Source organism: Macaca thibetana, chromosome 3 (assembly GCF_024542745.1).
Source record: "Macaca thibetana thibetana isolate TM-01 chromosome 3, ASM2454274v1, whole genome shotgun sequence".
NCBI lineage: Eukaryota > Metazoa > Chordata > Mammalia > Primates > Cercopithecidae > Macaca > Macaca thibetana.
Window position 1 is genome coordinate 69745910 of NC_065580.1, and position 20056 is coordinate 69765965.

A 20056-nucleotide genomic window follows, 5' to 3' on the forward strand; every position below is an offset into this window, starting at 1 on the left:
TTTAACATAGACACTAACCCTTTTATATCTCAGTAGGTTTTATAGTTTTTAATTTTAGTTACTTTGGGAAAACTACCTAGGGTTCACCTACTCTACAGCCCAGAGTAGGTGAAGGTGTTGTGGAGATTAGGTTAAACATGAGGGGGGCAGTTTAAAGAAAAACACCTTAGGGAGCAGGCAGGTTCAGAAATATGGGAATTTTTAATTATGTGAATCTCTATCATCAGTGGAAATTTACAACGAGAAGCCAACTCAAAAGAGGACATGGTAGTATTAACAGAGAAAAAGTGTAGTTTTTGTTGGTAACATTTTTTAAAATACCCCTGTTGCCATTATTTTTAAATATTGCTTCCAAAAGTGTTGACAGTCACTTGTATTATAAATACAGGCCAATTTTTTACTGAGTGTCAGCTTGTTCTTTGCTCAATGACTGGTACCCTGCCTGCACAACATGTTACTATCTCATGTGACAACAGTATGAACTCTTAACTTTAAATGAGTTTCCTTTGCTGATTACTGACTGCAAGTACTGCTCTTCTGTCTCTTGGTTTTTTTTAATGGCTGGAAACATTAGTTTAAACTAAAATAATTGTATAGAAGATGAAATGTTGAACAAAAACTCTTCATGATTTTAGTAAGAACTTCCAGTTTCTACTGTGTGCTAATAAGTTATATTACATTTTCCTCCAAATGATACATAGATATTTCTGACTCAGAAGCAAGATTCTGGAAATGGATGAGGGAAGAAGTTGGTACTCTGCCCTGAGATTATGAAACAGGAAGCTATGATAAATTATCTAAATTTACAGGAACTAAAACAGTGGAAAAGCAGACGAAAGACCCTAGAATTTCCCATAAGCCTGCATATTTGGATAGTCTTGTTGGAAAAGCTTAGTTGTTCCTGTTGTGTAAAATTTTTAAAACCTAAGTAGTGATTTTGCAACTCCAAAAGAACAGTCCAAAAAATAAAATTTAGAGTTAGAATAATCTTAAAACTGTCGTTTTTAAGTGATGTCTTTTGCAGAGATTCTCCTGAAGCTAGGGTCAGGCTTTCCTTTGTGCTTTCTCATTCTGTCCACTTGCCACCCCACTTGCTAACCACCTCCAGAGATGAGCATCTTGCAAGGGCTAATGCAAAAGAGGAATTGCTAATTATTCTTTTACCCTCAGAGAGTCCAACCAGTTCTAGTTTAGTTCTAAGGTCGATATCACTGACTACAGCTGTCCTCGGGCATTCAGAGAACCTGGATCATTTCCATAGTCCCACAGATCATTTTCAGATACCCTTGAGGATCATGTTTATAGGACTTTATAGATGCAAATCCAGTTTGAAATACAGGCTGAAGCCAATTTAATTGTAGTTTAGATATGACTGAAAAGGAAACTTCCTATTCGCCAACCCCACGCAGACAGCTTGAACATAAAACTATTATCCTTGCCTGTGGGGCAGCTGCCTAAAAACTCACTCTCTTCCAGTCTGCCAACAAATTGAAGAGCAAAGTTCACCTGAAACTTCTCTAAGCAAAGAACGCATTAGTAAAGGCAAAAAATTACTGACCCTCTAGTTAGGGAGAAAAATGCTAACCCATATCTTGTCAAAGTAATAATAGTATCTAACACATGTAGCACTTACAATATGCTAGATGCTTTTCTCAGCTCTTTTCTCATATTAGCTAATTTAATCCTCACAACAATCTTAAATGTGGTAACTATTGTTATACCTGTTTAATAGATGAGAAAAGTAAGACACAAGTTTACATGGGTAGTAAATGGCAGAGCCAGGATTTAATCTTAGACAGTCTGGTTCTAGCATTTGTGTTAATAATCATCATTCTTTTCTCCCTAGAAAGGAGAGGTTGAATTGATTGAGGGGCCAAATGTATAAGGATGGATTCAGGGTACTGTTTATATGTATATGTGTGAGCATATGTATAAAAATATGTATATAAATTGAACATGATCCAGTTTGAATCTCTGAGAATATTGTTAATAATCATCATATTATTAACATTTTATGCCTAAATTCTACAAATAAGCTTATGACAGTGTTGTTAAGTAGCACCTGTTTATCTTTCTGGCAGGTGACTTAATGAAAATACCAAGTTCTGAATTGAGGATACAAATTTGTAAGTGTATTGTTGATTTTTATCATGCAGAACCACCAAAGAAGCATATTCCAGGTGAAGTTTACAATGGTCTTTCAGTGATAGCTTGTGTATTTAGAAAACAGAACATTCTCATTTCTCTTTGAATTTGACAGACACAGTGGGCTCATAAATGTAACACATTAAAAAGAAAACTTTTTTTGTAGTCTTGATCTCTTCGGTCATCTTTTAAAAGTTATATATGTATTTTTCAGTTTTTGATTTGCATATTTTTATTCTGATGCTAAATATGAACAAATTTGTAAAGTGATGCCCAATTTAGTTTATTAATAATCATAAATGTTACTATTATATTATGTAATACTATTGATAAAATTATTTTTTAAACACTTTATAATTATTTATAATATCTGCCCCCACTCAGTTAAATGTTAAACTACCAATACCAGGGCCATTCTCCATCATGTTTGGGAAAATAGTTCTGTGTGTTATAGCTAAGGGACCTTAATATATAGTGATAAGTGAACCACACTGAATTGGGCAGGAACAAGACAGTGGCACGTGCACTGTGAGGATATAATGTTAAGATGTACTTCTTACCTTCATAGTTTCCATAATTTCTAATCGATCCAGGAAGGGAGAGAAGATATAAACAATAACTTCTTAAGTTATATGATTCTTAATATAGGTGGAAATAAGAGTCTATGGTAGTTCAAAAGAAAGATTATTTAAGACTAAGGAAAAATGGGAACCAGAAGTCAATTTAAAAAGGACAATTTAAAAAAAGAAAAAAGAAATTCAGGGAAAACAAAAGTAAGTCAAAAAGTAAAACACAAAAATGGAACAACAGCTAAACTAGAGAAATGAATAAGGAGATTCTTAAATGTCCAATTTGAACTATTGATGAGATAGATGGGTAGGAGTGTCTTGGTAGATAAAGGATATTGGATACTAAAAGCAACAGGGACCAGAAATACAGGTTTGGAATCCACCCAAATAGAGTTGAAAAGCCACCAGAATGGTTGAATTTGCCAAGAGATAAAACAGATAAGCAGCAAGGCATGAAAAATGACATGGAGAGTGTCCATACTGAGGTTTGGAAAAAATGATTAAAAGAAATTGGCAGTGAAGGGAGGTTCAAAGAGGAGGAAGAAAACCTAAAGACTGCCATGTCTTGTGTGCCAATGAATGAAATATTTGACAAAGGAGGAGGAAGTTGTCTCAGTGTCAAATGCTGCAGAGTTTTCTGTAATCGAAGAGTTAAAAGGCCAAGTCAATGTGACACCTGAAAAGTTGTAGTTAATCTTTGACAGATCTATTGATACACAGTGGTCAGGGCAGAGGCAGGATTAAAGAATCAGAGGATTGGCCGGGGGCGGTGGCTCAGCCTGTAATCCCAGCACTTTGGGAGGCCAAGGCGGGCGGATCACGAGGTCAGGAAATCGAGACCATCCTGGCTAACAAGGTGAAAGCCCGTCTGTACTAAAAAGAATACAAAAAATTAGCCGGGCGTGGTGGTGGGCGCCTGTAGTCCCAGCTGCTCGGGAGGCTGAGGCAGGAGAATGGCGTGAACCCGGGAGGCGGAGCTTGCAGAGAGCCGAGATTGCACCACTACACTCCAGCCTCGAGCCAGACTCCGTCTCAAAAAACAAACAAACAAAAACAACAACAACGTAAAAGAATCAGAGAATTGTGAGAGTAGAGGCACTGGATTTGAGACTGAGAGAGTAGTGGTAGTTCATGAATGCAGATATATCTTAAGATGAGATGGTGAAGAAAAAGAAAAGATGGAGAACAGCTCAACTAGTGCAGTCAGAGAAAGGTTATTTGGGTTTTTAGGATAGGAAGAAATCACATTTGTAGGCAGAAGAGCTAGAAGCTGGTAAGAAAGAAATGGGAAGGCGAAATTCTCAAAGAAAGCACAAGAGGATGGAATTAAGAGCACAAGCTTAGAGTTAACCTTGGCAAAATACAGACGCCCTTAAAAGAAAGGGAGACAAGTGGTGTAGGACTTAAGACAGAGGAGTATTATGGGGCAAAGACGTGAGGTTGATTTGGTCAGGTTCTGAAAATTAGGAGTCAGTGCTCTCACTATCACACAGTTGGTTTCAAGTAATGGGTATGGCCAGACATCTGGGACTACAGCTGAAAAGTCCTCAGTACAGTAGTTGAAAGAGACACAGCCCTGGAGACAGGAATTAAGTCCATGAGCTTTAGTAGTGTTATATCCCTCTATTAAAATGTACCAGCAATAGAAAAAGATACAGTAAGTATAAAGTACATTTTGGTCCATCCATATGATAGACTATTATGCACTTAAAAATCATGATTTTAGAAAATATTTTATAGGATGGGGAAAAGCTTACAATAAAAGTTTAATGAGTACAGTAGAATATAAAATTCTGTATACTAGTATGTTGTTAAAATTGTATGCATACATTAAAAATATCACAAATATATGAAAATGTTAATGTTATCTCTAGATGATGAAAATATAGGCAATTTTTATCTTCCTCTTCTTACTTTTTAAATGCTTTTTAAAATTCATGTGGTGAGTAGCTAGAGCATATCATAGAAAGCTCATCACTGCATTGGACAGGGTCTTGTCCACAGCCAGAGATCATATTTAGAAAGATAAGACAAACTGACAGATACCTCAGAACTAGGGCAAAGTTAAGGAATCTAGTTGGACTCAAAAATCAAAAGTCAAGGAATTAGATAAGTGAGATCACTAAGAAAAAATAAAGCATCATCTCAGTAAATGAGGACCCTTTGGTGTTTATTTAATCCCTCTAGTTGAATGTAGTTAGGTAAGCACCTGTATACCTGCATCAAAAGGAGAGTTAGTATTTCTCACAGGTGCTAAGACAGAAGGAATTTTTATAAAATGTGTCACCAAGAATCAAATTTCCCTAAAATACCATTAAATTCATTCACAATTATCAGAGTAGCATTACATTTTTCACCTCTTATTTTATTGCGGACACTACATAATTGTTGTCCCTTGAAAGAACTGAAGTAATGCATTGGACCTGAACAGTGAAACTGACTAGTGAAAACATTCAGTATTTGTAATCAAATCATTTTCCATTATAGAAAGTCATATCTACTGACAAGAAATATTGTTCTTTTTTAGAATTTAGGGTGTTTCCAAAATTCATGGTCCTATTTTAAATACTACACCAGGGATCAGCAAACCCTGGGTCCCAGGTCAAACTAGGCCCACTGAAAACAAAATTGTGTTAGAACACAGCCATGCCCATTTATATTTGTACTGTTTATTACTGCTTTCTTGCCACAATGTGCTATAGAGCTGAGTAGTTGACAAGAAACCTTATAACCTGCAAAGCTTAAAATACTATATGCCCCTTTACAGAAAAAGGTATGGCTCGGCCGGGCGCGGTGGCTCAAGCCTGTAATCCCAGCACTTTGGGAGGCCGAGGCGGGCGGATCACAAGGTCAGGAGATCGAGACCACAGTGAAACCCCGTCTCTACTAAAAATACAAAAAATTAGCCGGGCGCGGTGGCGGGCGCCTGTAGTCCCAGCTACTCAGGAGGCTGAGGCAGGAGAATGGAGGGAACCCGGGAGGCGGAGCTTGCAGTGAGCCGAGATCGCGCCACTGCACTCCAGCCTGGGCAACAGCGTGAGACTCCGTCTCAAAAAAAAAAAAAAAAAAAAGGTATGGCTCATCCCTATGCTGCACAATTCATAAATTCCATACACTTTTGAAAAGTTGTTCTTGCTGTTGCTTAATAATAAATTACTCATTCTTTTGTCTTAATGATCATTCTATGAGATAACTGTTTGTATTTATTAACTAATTGTTGTTAGGTTACCAGCAAGCAAGTTCATCATACAAGATTCAAATGGCTGAAGTTGGAGGATTAGCAAAAACAATGGTCCAGTCAATCACCTTGCTTGAACATCAACTTGTTGAGAAACTTTGGGTACTTAAAGTTCTGCAGCATCTCTCGACTTCTGGTTTGTATATTATTAAGTTTAAACACTTCATTGTCAACTACTTTTGTTTCTGTCTAAAAATGTCAATATTGTAAAGCAAAAATAATGTTTAAAATTTATTTTCAGAAGTTAATTGTACTATAATGATGAAAGCACAAGCAGCCAGTGGAATCTGTACTCACCTCAATGACCCAGATCCCTCTGGACAGCTTTTATTTCGTTCATCAGAAATACTTTGGAACTTGTTGGAAAAGTCTTCAAAAGAAGAAGTCATACAACAGCTTAGTAACTTGGAATGTTTGCTGTAAGTGTATGTGGTTAGATAGGAATGTTCTTTTAATCTTAAAATGATAGCCAGTGACATAACTAACATATTTGTTTGAATCTGTGTTCAATTATGTTTTAGATTCATGTAATGGCTATGTTTCAGGACATCTTCTTTGTGCCATGGTATAAATGAATCTGCACAATAACAAGCCACAGTTTTCTATGTGGAAGGCTCTTGAAGTAGCTTCTTAACACTAAATTATACCTTAGAATATACATAAAGTAAAATTAGACTTTAGAAGAACAATTTCATTTATTTATCCAGTGAATCTATTATTGAGTGCTTACTATCTTCCAGATATTGCAGTAAGCATTAGCAACAAAATGTAAGCCTTCAAGTTGCTTCTTCACTTATTCAACAAATAATTGTCTGCTCTATGCCAGCTTCAGTATTAAGCCATAGAAATACCACTGAAAAAATACAGATATTGTCTTTGCATTCGTGGAATTTACATTGTGCTAGGAGGGATGGACAAGTAAATAGACAACTAAAAGAGAACATACTAAATGTTATGAAACAGATTATTGTAAGATGTACATGTTCTTCAGAAGAAGGTCAATCAGCACATTTTTGTTTGCAAGTGACTAAAAACCCAACTGATCAAAGCAATATAGAAAATTTATGGCTTATTTAACTACAAAGTCAAGGATAAAACTGGTTTGATGTACAGCTTTATTCAGGGATCAGCAGATATTAGGACTTGGTCCCCCCTCTCTCTACATTGTCTTCCATGGTGTTGGCTTCATAACCAAGCCTATGTGGTAAGACCTAAGAAGTCTAGGATCACATCATCTCAACCTCAAATCAAGCAGAAGAGAAACCTTGCTATCCTGAAGGCTCAGAGAAAAGTCTTTGAATTGAGTCCAGTTTGGCCCTGAATGGTCTAATATTGGTCAAATGCCCATTCCACAGTGATTTATTAATGCCAAAAGAAAAAATGCTCTGACTGGTGAAAAGGCAGCTGAAGGCAGCCTCACAGGAGCAAAAGTCAGGAAGGACTAAATGCCTAAATAAAAATAAGAATGCTGTTCTTATAAAAAGGGCAAGTAGGTCCCAGGAGGCAAAGCAACAAACGTCTACTATTAATACAAGGGAACCTAACTCAGAGTTGGAGAATTCATAACTGCTTCCTAATGAACTCAAGTCTAGTAACTGAATGACAAACAGGACTTGGTAACACAGAGAAGTTTTGCATGCAGAGAGCATCCTAGACAGGGAAAAAAAGTGAAAATATAATTAGCAAAATCGGAAAACTAAAATTCAGTATGGTGAGAGCAGAAGGAACAGGCTACAATGGTGAGAGATGAGGCTAACAATGTTATCAGGGCCCATAACATGAAAGGCCTAATAAGCCTTGCTTGTTAAGGAGGTAGGACTTAATCCGAAGAACAAAGAATAGTCTTTAAATGGTTTTACAAAGGAAAATGACATGATTGAATGTATTATAGAGCTGTCACTTTGACCACCATGTGTAATAGACTGGTTTAGTGGATTCTTATCTGGTACATAGAGAATTAGAGGCAGATTTCGAAGTGTAAAAAATGTTAAAGATACGTTCAAATCAATAGTATAATATAAAAAGGGAGATTTTGTTGATAGACATTCAGGTAGTATTTCCATAAAAGTATGTGTCTTAGTTTGAGCTGCTATAACAAAGTACCATAAACTGGGTGGTTTGTAAACAACAGAAAGTTATTTTTCATAGTTTTGGAGGCTAGAATTCTGAGATCAGGGTGCCAGTGTGGTTGGGTTCTGATGAGGGTCCTTGTCTGGGTTGCATACTGCTGATATCTTGTATCCTTTCATGGAGGCAAGAGAGCGAGACAGCTCTCTGGAGTCCCTTTTATAAGGGTACTAATTCCATTCACGAGGGCTCATTACCTCCCTAAGACCTCACTCCCCGTCACATTGAGGGTTAGGATTTCAAAATATGAATTTTGGAAGGACGCAAACATTTAGTGCATAACAATATAGTTTTTAAAATATGATTTTACTTTCTAGGGCTTTGAAGGAAGTATTTACAAATCTGTTTATGAGAGGTTTCAGTCATTATGACCGTCAGCTTAGAAATGACATATTAGTGATCACTACAATTATAGCTCAAAATCCTGAAGCACCAATGATTGTAAGTATGAATCAAATTGCATTAATTTTAATTGTGGAAGTGGTGGGCATGGGTGAAAGAAGTCCTATATTATGTTGTAATATTTGTGTATTTTGTTGTAATGCTAAGTTATGCTGTAATATCATGATGGTCACCAGTATGCTTATCACTCTGCCAATTCTTCTTTGCAATCCTTTGGAAATTTGGAATCTTCTTCATATTGTGTGATTTATACACGTATTTACCACTTATGCTTTTCTTTCCTTCTTGATGATTTGAGTTTCCATCTGGCATCATTTCTCTTTCACTGGAAGAACTTTGTTTACAATTTCTTGTGGTGCAAACCTGCTGGCTGCTGGCAACAAATTATCTTAGTTTTCTTTTTATCTGAAAATATATTTAATTCATCTTAATTCTTAAAGTCTGTGCTCATTGAATATAGAACTCTAGGCTGAAAAGTTTTTGTTTAGCATTTCAAAGATAAAGTTCTACTGTCTTCTGGAGTCTGTTGTTTCTGATGAGAAATATTCAGTGTGAGGTTCTATGGTGTAATGGTGAGTACCCTGGACTCTGATGAGAAGTATTCATAATTTCAAATCATTATTCCCCTATGTATAATGTATCATCTTTTTCTCTCACTGTTTTCAAGATTTTCACTCTATCTTTGGTTTTTAGCAGTTTCGAAATGATGTGCTAAGGTGAGATCTCCTTTGTATTTGTTCTGCTTAGGTTTCATAGAGCTTCTTGGAGATATAAATTTAAGTCTTTAATAAGATTTGGAGAACTCTTGGCCATTATTTCTTCAAATATTTTTTCAGTCCCATTCTCCCTACTTCTTCAGGGACTCTGATTACTTTTATGTTTGACTTTTTGATATTGTCCCACAGGTTTGTGAGGCACTGCTCACTTTTTTCAACCATTTCTCTCTCTATTCTTCAGGTTGGATAATTTGTATTAGTCTATATATTTAAATTCATTGACTTTTTTATTTCTGTCATCTCCATTCTGCTGTTAATCTCATCCATCGCCTTTTTACTTCAGATATATTTTTCAGTTTTAGAATTTATTTTGATTCCTTTTTACAGTGTCTCTCCTAAGAGTTCTTGTCTTTCTATTCATTATGAGCATCTTTACTGTAGATTCTGGTATACTCCTCTGATGAGTTTTTAATAACTAATAACTATACATTTAACTTGGCTGTACTTATCCCTTTGAGGTATGACATTCCAAATCTCAATTCAGTTCTTGCCTGGGATGCTTGAGTATTCTCTGCACTTGTGTGGTTCAGACATCAGCCAGATATTTGGGAAGAGTTTGTACACAGAATTTAGCATTCTCTCTCTCTGGCTCTCTCCTTTATGGGATTTCTCCCTTCACTTTCTAGTGTTGGTGGTTGCCTCTGTCTTCTGGTTCTTCAGGCCACTAAGACCACAGGGTTACTCTGAGTTTTAGCATTCCCACGAGGTATAGAATATGGCCTGCTCTCAGGTCAAAAGCCTTTTTTTTTTTTTCTGAGACGGAGTCTTGCTCTGTCACCCAGGCTGGAGTGCAGTGGTGCGATCTCAGCTCACTGCAAGCTCCGCCTCCTGGGTTCACACCATTCTCCTGCCTCAGCCTCCTGAGTAGCTGGGACTACAGGTGCCCTCCACCACATCGGGCTATTTTTTTTGTATTTTTAGTAGAGACAGGGTTTCACTGTGTTAGCCAGATGGTCTCGATCTCCTGACCTCATGATCTGCCCACCTTGGCCACCCAAAGTGCTGGGATTACAGGCGTGAGCCACCGCCCAGCCCCAAAAGCCTTTTTTTAAATGGGAAACTCATTTAGTACCATTCCCTTCTACAAAATTCTGACATCCCTCCAGTGTCTGCTTACTCTTGGTCACACGATAGTTTTATTTGTCACCAGCAGGAGAATTTCTCTCGGAGCTACTACTCATCTGTACCAGAAGCTGAGCCTTCACATATTTTTTAATTAAAAATCATTGAATGATTGAAATTATTTAATAGAGATCCTTGGCAACAAGATTCACAAGTCAGGCACGTAAGTTCTAGTTGTGCTACAAAGAACTGGCTATGAAGACCTCAGCCCACTAACAGTGGACATCAAGTAGTCCCCATATAAGAGTCATGGAATTCATACTGTGCAAATAGGGAAACAGTCCTACATAGTATCCTAGTTAAAGCTGCGACTTATAGGTGAAACTTTGTTTCTCTAGAAGCCCCTGTTCAGTTAGTAATTTCTCATTAGTGTCCTTGCAAACATTCAGATGAATTTCACGAATGCGAGTCAAAGGAAATAATATTATCAGCATCTAAAGAAACCATATAGATCCTAAAGTAATGGGGCTATAAAACTACAAGCTCATAAGCCCAGGGTTTGCCCCTGTAAACTCTCCCTAATGTGCAAAGTCCAACTAGGATATCTCTGTCAGGAATGCTGACATGCTAAAATGTTTGCAACTCTGGTGATTCTTCGGGGCTTTTCATGCTAAGTAGGAACTACTTTATTATCTCTTGACCAAACGTTTGACATAGCAAGAATGACTGGGGTAGAAGTGGAGGTGTTTAAGAGGAAAGACTGTTGAGAATAACTGGATTTTCCTCCCTTACTCTGTCATTTGAAGTATAGATAATGAATTATAGAAGTAACTATGAAGACCTAATATACTTTGGATCCTTAACAATTTTAAACAGACTATTCATAGAATAATATAAAATATTTCTTAGAACCTACAGAAGTAAGTTTAAAATTAAATAAATCTGGCTTATTTAATTTTAAATAAGCTTATCTGGCTATATGTTTTTATTTTTTGCTTCACCCTTTATTACTATTCATGCTTTATGAATTCAAATGAATGACAGTAGGATAATTTGATAAATGTACATAAGTAGTAAATGTGAGTGTGTGCATCATAACTTGCATCTTATTCATTCATCTTTCTGCTTATTTTATGTATTTATATTAGGAATGTGGCTTTACCAAGGATTTGATACTGTTTGCCACCTTTAATGAAGGTAAAAAACATAAAACTTTCAACTTCTTATAATTATCTTGATGAGTCTTGTACAACATTTAAGCTTTCATTTTACTTTTTTTCCCTCACAGTTAAAAGTCAAAATCTTTTGGTAAAAGGACTTAAGCTTTCTAATTCCTATGAAGATTTTGAGTTGAAGAAATTACTATTCAATGTAATTGTGATCTTATGTAAAGATTTACCTACTGTACAGGTAAAGAGTAATCAAGGCAGGAAAATCAATAAAAATTGTCTCACTTTATAGTATAACTATTTTAAAGTCCTGACTGTAAATCTTTTATCAATTCATATATTTACCATAGAAAGTAGTAAAATTTTACTAACCTGAATTTTAGCTTTAAAATTTTTTCTTTGCTTCTCTGTTAGTAAATAGTGAAGTGCTTAAATTTAAACTACATAAACCAAAGAAAAATAGTAGAACCTAAGAGATTTAATGATACAGTTAGATCTCTTGAATTAGACAGCATAAAATGAAAGAAGCTTCACATAGGCCTGTCCAGCCTAATAATCTGTCTCTGACCATAGTAACAAGGACTGATTTAATGCTGGAGAAAATTATTAACCTCTGTGATGCCAATCTCAAACTCTTATGAACCTGTTTTTTCAACACACAAGTTTAGTGTCTTTAATTACTTTTACTCTCTATGAATTCATCTTAATACTTTGTTTCCTGCATAACAGCGTGATGTAATTTGAAGAACATTGGAACTGAATTTCACTTCTGGCTTATCACCTACTAGCTACGTGGCCTTAGCAAAATTACCTCATCTATCTGTGGTTCATTTCCTCCTTCTGTAAAGGAAAGATTATAATGCTTCGGCCCTGCTCACAGGTCTATTGTGAAGTTTGGATGAAGGTTTTTTAAACTATAAAGTGATAGTAAATGTATTATTAACAATTCTGTTAGTTTAGTCAGTTGCTGCATTAAGTGAAATTTCCTTCTAGTCTAAAACTCTACCAAACTCCAAGGATTACCATAAAAAAGAAGTAGGAATTCAGTCTATCAGCTTCACCACCAATAATATAAAGATGGGATAGTCTAGCAGTAAAGGCTTTATAGTCAGACAGAATCTCAGTGCTACCACTTTCTAGCTATGTGGCATTGAATGGGTTGTTTGATTTCTCTAAATCCCAGGTAGCTCAACTTCAACATGGGGATAACACCTACCTCGAGATTATTATTAGGATTTAACTGAGCTGAGCATTTTCTTAGTAATGCAACTTTAAGGAATATATATATTTTCAAATGCTCAGGAAAAGAAAAATTGTCTTTACAATTATAACTTTGTTATTTGTGACCAAAAAAATACATACTGTGTAGAACCTAAATGCATTTTCCAAAATGCAAATGGAAAATCATTTGGAAAATTATTCCATAAAGTATGGTTTATTATTCCAATAGAGTATGATATAAATTTTAAAAATTAGACCTATAAAGATAATAAAATTTACACTGCAGTTTATAAATCAATTCTAATTGATTGAACAACATTTTATAGACAACACAGCCAAGTAGCACAGATTATGGTGACGAACTTCTTAAAACACTTTGTGAGCAGTGAAATCAACAATTTTTATGTGTCACATAATTTGTGGTGCAGTAATATTGCTAGTAATGATAATGAATATGTACACTATCATTTGCAATACACAGGATTTTTTTTTTGAAACATCATATACTTAATTCTAACAATAATGTTAGAACTAGTAGTTATTCCTGTTTTCTCAACCCTAAATCTTGCATTCTTTTCACATGGAGTAGTAGGGAATTAGAAAAATTAACTATTTTTGTGAAAATCTTTCTAGAACAATGCTAAATTAAAAGAAAATTAAATATAATATAGCATACGGGGTTTTATTCTCTTGTGAATCATAAATATGCATCCATCAGAATTAGCTGTATTAATTCTGTTGTCATAATAGCTATGCATTTTAATCTCATTTTTATTAAAATGATAGGTTCAATAAAATTTTAAAATACTAGGCATGTAATGAAGCATGGCTTGTGACCTAACTGACATTTATTTGGCAGAATGTTTATGTAAGTTCTGTTGCATGTGGTTAAATATTCACTTAGTCATTACCTCAGACAAAGTTGTTTTTTATGGTACACAACTGAGTCTGTGAGATATTTCCTTTTTAAAAAGAGAGTGAGGAAAGAAATGTCAGCACTTGCCCCAAAATATTCTACTCCTGTGGTTTTATTATAAGCAGGAACTAAATTACATATATGAGCAGCAAAAACAAAAAATTAACACATATTTTATGTTATTGTCAGAGAGTACATACCTCAGAAAAGAGGATTATAACCGTTATTAAATTTTTGTTTTTTTATTATCATTTTTTTGCTGCCTATCATAGATTGGGATTATTTTATAAAGGAATTATTTTGAAATAATCCTCAATAAAACATCAAAATGTAAATTTTTAATTTAATTGCCTTAAAGTATTTTTAGCTATGTTTCTAACAAAGTATCCTTTGTTCTTTCTCACAGCTATTAATTGATGGCAAAGTTATTTTGGCTTTGTTTACCTATGTTAAGAAGCCTGAGAAACAAAAGATAATGGACTGGTCTGCAGCACAGCATGAAGAATTACAACTGCATGCAATTGCCACTTTGTCATCAGTGGCTCCTTTATTAATAGAAGAATACATGTCATGCCAGGGAAATGCTCGAGTCCTTGCATTTCTAGAATGGTGTGAGAGTGAAGGTGAGTGGCCCTTCAAGATTCTTGTCAAAATTTTAATCTTCATATTTCAACTGAATGCTCAATATATGCATAGAAATAACAATGAAATCAATTAAAGCTATGAGAAGTAAGAACATATAGACCTGTCTTCTTAATGTATTTATATGTTGTTTTAAGAAAAACACAGATTTGATTTAAAGTCAGACATTAGTAAACCTCATAGTTGATGCACACCTGAAAGAAATCATACATATAATTTAAATTTTTGTATTATTAGACCTATCTAAAAATTATATTTTGGAAGAAAATAAATCCTGGGAATGTTTTATTTGCTTTGTTTGTTTGTTGAGACGGGGTCTCACCCTGTCACCCAGGCTACAGTGCAATGGCATGCTGATGGCTCACTGCAGCCTCAACCTCCTAGGCTCTAGCGATCCTCCCACCCCAGCCTTCCCAGTAGCTGGGACTACAAGTTCATGCCACCACGCGAAGCTAATTTTTGTATTTTCTGTAGACAGGATTTTGCCATGTTGCCCAGGCTGGTCTCAAACTCCTGGGTTCAAGCCATCTGCCTACTTCGGCCTCTCACAGTGTTGCGATTACAGGCGTGAGCCTGAAATCAATTACAATATTGCCCAGTCTGTCAGTATTATAATACATTCATTCAACAAATATTTATGACTGCCTACTGGATACTAGATACTGTCTTAACTACTGAAAATACAGTTAGGCTTTAAATAAATAAACATCATTTTCTCTATGGAGCTTAAAATCTAGACCTCTAGCCAGAAGTAATGACTCCAATGTGGTCTACCAAATTAGTAGAGCCCCAATTTGTTTGTATTTTGTTTCAGTTCTTAGAAAGGAAATAAGAAATACATTCATTTTTTAATAAAGTTTTATAAGGAGGATATTGCTTCTTTTCTGGTAGTAAATTTGCTCTGGAAATAATTTTGTATGATGCATTTTCATTAGATCAAGAGTATCGCCCATTTATGCATGAAGGAGGAAAAAAAAGATAGCCTTTTTATTCTCGTTCCTAATATACTGAGCTACTAAATTTAGTCTTGTAAAATTATTTACCACTAAATGAAGCAAGTCGTCAGTCTATCCTTTATATCATTTATGTTCATAGAAAACTTTAAGGCAAAAGGGGAAATGCTGGCTAATAAGAGAAAGACTGATAGCTAATAGTTTTTCAGAACCTACTATCTGGTGAGCCTTAAACACCTTCCAAGTATTAAGTCATTTTAATCCTCTCAACAAACCTAGGAGATATAGGTACTATTATTATCCCTGTGTATCAGATGGGTAGAACTCAGTCTAAGAAGCTAAATAATTATTCCTGGCCACAAGTGGCAGAGCAAAAATTTAACCGAGGTTCTCTAATAGAACCCACAATTGTAACCAACATGCAATACTTAGAACAGTATTTTCAACTTTTTTTTTTAGCTGGAAATATAAAGCTACTTCTAAAAGAAGCTTTTAAAGAAAGCATAGCATGAAGAAGGGAGGGTTTGCCTTGCTACTTATCAAGACCTACCATAAAGCTATAGTAATTAAAATTATGTGGTACTGGGTCATGGATAGACCAATGGCATGGAATATATGGAAGGTCGGCATTATGAGAGATGATACTGCCAATCAGTGAGGGAAGGGTGGTGTTGGGGCAGTTGGTCCTCCATGTGAAAAAATAAAAATTAGACCTCTTCACTTTGTTTTTTCTAAAAATCAATTGCAAAAGTAATAAAGACGTAAATATGAAAAGTCATACAGTGAAACTCTTAGAAGAAAACATGGGAAAATATCTTTTGCTAGATATCAGCGTAGGAAAGGTTTCTTTAAAAATACTCATGAGTTTAAGGTATAAGAAAAGATCGATGCATTTAATGACTGTAAAATGTACAAATGTCTGTTTGACAAAATCTAAGTGAAATACTAATTTACAAATTGAGAGATGACATTTACTACCCCTGTGACTGGTAGTAGATTATAATCCAGGTTCATAAATAACTCCTATATATCAACAAGAAAACAACTCAGTAGAGAAGTATACAAAGACTAAGAACTGCCATGTCACAGAGAAAACCCTACATTTTCAAAAACCATTTTAAAACTCTCAATCCCAAGGCAATCAGGTAAGTGCAAATTAACAACAATGAACTACCATTTCACATTTAGCAGATTTCATGGGAGAAAATCAAGGCCAGGTGCAGTAGCTCACACCTATAATCCCGACACTTTGAGAGGTCAAGGCAGGAGGATCACTTGAGGTCAGAAGTTCAAGACCAGCCTGAGCAACATGGTGAGACCCTATATCTTAAAAAAAAAAAAGTCAGCTGGTCATAGTGGCACACATCTGTAGTCCTAGCTTCTTGGGAGGCTGAGGTGGGAGTATCACTTGAACCCAGGAGATTGAGGCTGCAATGAGCTGTTATCATTACTGTTGCCCTCTAGCCTGGGCAACACAGCAAGACCCTGTCTCTTAAAAAAGAAAAATTAACTCATCTTATACATTATATCTTTAGTAAAATTCAGTGTGGATGTATCCTATATTATTCTGGTCACATGGAAAAATTCTTCTCAATGAATATAAGAGGACATGAACCAGAATGTTTATTGTAACAATTTATACTAGTGAATGGATAAACTATAATTCATTTATTAAAATGAACGCTGAAACCAATTAAAATGAATAATCTAGATCTACTTGTGAAAATGTGAATAATTTTTAAAATAAACATGTTGAGTAACAAAAGCAAATTGCAAAAGATACATATAATATGATACATTTGAGTAAAATTCTAAAACACCTACTTCTAAGAATAAGAGGGAAAAGGGATAATATTTTATTTCTCTAAAAAAACTAAAGCAAATATAACAAAATTTTAACATTTGTTTAAAGTTTTGATAGATGTATAAGATATCTGATATATTTGTTTTATTTGAAATGTTTTTGTTTTAAATTATCAATTTTTCTCCACAGATCCGTTTTTCAGTCATGGTAACAGTTTTCATGGTACAGGTGGCCGAGGCAACAAGTTTGCCCAGATGCGTTACAGTTTAAGACTCCTGAGAGCTATGGTCTACCTCGAAGATGAGACTGTAAACACAGATCTTTGTGAAAAGGGAACAATTCAGCAAATGATAGGTAAAATATAATGTGTTGGTTTACTGATGAAAGAGAAATATTTTTAATAGTAGTAGTTTTGTTTGAAATATTTTTCCAAAATTTATTTTGTCTTTATGACTGAGAAACTCCTGAATATTTTCTTGATTTTTGTTTCATATTGTTGCTATAAATCAGTGTCTTCTTATTGAAATATCATACTCATTAACCCTTTAAACATTTATTTCTTCAACTCAGATATCATTTCATTTAGGATTATCTTTAACTTGTTTTAAAATGGGCTATTGTTATGGTTTATTCTTTTTGTAATAAAGGTCACCACTTTTGGCCAAGTCTTTTGGAACTATTTTAAAACAGGGTAACATGGCATGTTCCAATGCATGTGTCATAACAGAACATTGGTACATTGGTATTTACAGAAATGTACAGAGGAGTTTCTTTTCTGATATGAAATATCAGAATATCCTTGACTTTCAACTTAACACTTGGCTATGCTAGATGAGAAAATAGAAACTATGTATATCATAGAAAGATAGCATGTGTTACCCTATATGTCATCAATTAAACACTTAATGAGTTTCCCCTAAAATAAGTACACATAAACTCAGTGTAAAATTCAGAACCCCTAAACAAAAGCTGCTTTGTCTTTTGTTGTTTAAAAAATAAATAGTTCTCTGGATCATACCTTTCCTTGACTTTGAAAAGAGCTATTTCATTCATATTCAGGCTTTGCTTCACTAGTCAATTATATAATCTGCTAGATGTCCATTAATTATAAATGTCTACTCAAAAACTCTTCTACTTGTTAAATTAAGATGATTACTCTTCCATCATTAGTGGAGTGGTGCTCTCCAATAATAATAATACAGGAAATAACAGGAAATCGAAGTATATTAAAAAGGTGAAACATTTACCTTTTTGCCCAGTTTGTTTGTGATGAACAAACCTGAAAGTACGTTTTATCATTCCTGTGCACATTCTGTTGTACAAAACTCAGTCTAACCAGAGGAAATCCAGGACATGTAATCTTTCATATGTCTAGGAAGAATTCTTAATCCTACCTGCACTAGAGAATAGGGTAGGGAAAAGGGAAAACAAATAGCAATGGTTTTTTTCTTCTTAAAATCTTTTCCCTTTAACTGGAAAGAAGCTGATCTTTATGTTAAGTTCTTAGAGGCAGAGACCTTGCCTTATTGAGTCTAACGTGGCTTTGTAGTAGTAACGTGCTCAATAAGTAGTAACTAGATTTTAAATGTAAATGTTTATATCCTTCCTGGGTACAGTGTACACTGCAGTGATGGGTGCACCAATGTCTCAGAAACCACCAATAAAGAACTTATCCATGTAACCACAAACCACCTGTTCCCCCAAAAACTATTGAAATAAAATATACATGTTTTATTTCCTGTATAGACACTGGTGTTACAAACATGTATAGAGCAGGACACTGAGGACCTTTTCCTTAATGAGAAAACAGAAACTATGTATATCATAGAAAGATAGCATGTGTTGTCCTACACGTCATCAATTAGACACTTAATGAGTAGTACAGAGTAAATGTTACAGAAACTAAGAGTCTTGGGTAGTTTTCAAGGCTGGGAAGTCTTAGGATTCTGTGAGATCAGGGTAGTTTAGAGGTGGAAAAGAAGAGATGGCCCTCAAGCAAGGAAATACCATGAACAGAGAGACATGGTCCTGAAATATGCATGGTGATGTGTTCAGAGCTAGTTTAAGAGGAGCCAAAATGTTATGAAGGTAACACAAGACAGGTTAACTGTATAGTCAGAGGCCAAGACGGAATGAGTTTTGAGTGATTGACAGTAGTTCGAACTTCATCCTCTTAAGGCATGGAGAGCCTCAAAGGGTTTTGATTAGTGAGGATATATGTACAATGTTGTGTTTTAGGAAGAAGAATCTGGGAGAAATAGAATGATCTATAACAAGGAGAGAATAAAGGCAAGGAGTTGAAAGGTACATAAATATGAGCATTATACTATGTGTTACAGGCAGCAGGGAAAGTTTCTCCCTGCACTCAGGTCAGAAGAAGAATGAGATGATCTAGAAAGAAGAAGCAGACATAATGGCCAGTCAAATTGGATTCCCAGAAGATGTTCCTGATAAAGCGATATAGGCCCCTCTATCCGTGGCATACCCCAGCACTGGGTATCCAGCAGGCTCAACTAGCCTCTCTTAGGGTCTGATCCCCCACCTGTAATTCATCTAATGGGACCTAGAATAGTCGCTAAGGCCAGTTATGGAGATAGGCTGTGATTTCTGTGGCCCTTCTGCTTTGGAACATAGCTCCATACTTTCCCACTAATGCCAGTTACCCCTTTAACAGAGAAAAAGTGACTTTTTTTCTTTATTTAAAGCTTAAAAAATCCTTTTTGGGGCAAAAGTGTATCATGAATATAATTTCATCGGTGTTAGTGGCCATCTTCAGTCCTTTTCAATTTCAATTACAAGCAAAAGAGGGATTTTAAAGGACATGGAATACTGTTACCTAAAGTTGTTTAAAACACCTTCAGTTAGACATCAAGGAAAGATGCAGAAAGCAATAACAGGAGTAGAAAATGCACCTAAAGAGATCTGCCGCCTTTGCCTAGAATTGACCCTGTTAACCATGAGGAGAAGAAGAGATGAGGCAAACCACAGTCAGGAAATTTGGTCATATATTTGCAAAGGCCCTCATTTCCTAC

At 35.3% G+C, this 20056-nt stretch overlaps 1 protein-coding gene across 8 annotated transcripts in view; it reads left to right on the forward strand.

Moving 5' to 3' along the window:
- CFAP69 (cilia and flagella associated protein 69) overlaps window positions 1–20056 on the forward strand; it is a 76955-nt gene that overhangs the window by 21348 nt on the left and 35551 nt on the right. For 7 of the 8 annotated variants that reach the window (XM_050785314.1, XM_050785315.1, XM_050785318.1 and 4 more), the window contains 8 exons: window positions 2082–2180; window positions 5939–6088; window positions 6194–6371; window positions 8397–8520; window positions 11468–11516; window positions 11608–11729; window positions 14032–14248; window positions 17214–17378. In XM_050785314.1, the coding sequence (XP_050641271.1) occupies window positions 2082–2180; window positions 5939–6088; window positions 6194–6371; window positions 8397–8520; window positions 11468–11516; window positions 11608–11729; window positions 14032–14248; window positions 17214–17378 (1104 nt within the window). Of the gene's footprint in view, window positions 1–2081; window positions 2181–2434; window positions 5488–5786; window positions 6089–6193; window positions 6372–8396; window positions 8521–11467; window positions 11517–11607; window positions 11730–14031; window positions 14249–17213; window positions 17379–20056 lie in introns of those variants that run through there. The other variant, XM_050785320.1, reaches the window with a different exon arrangement.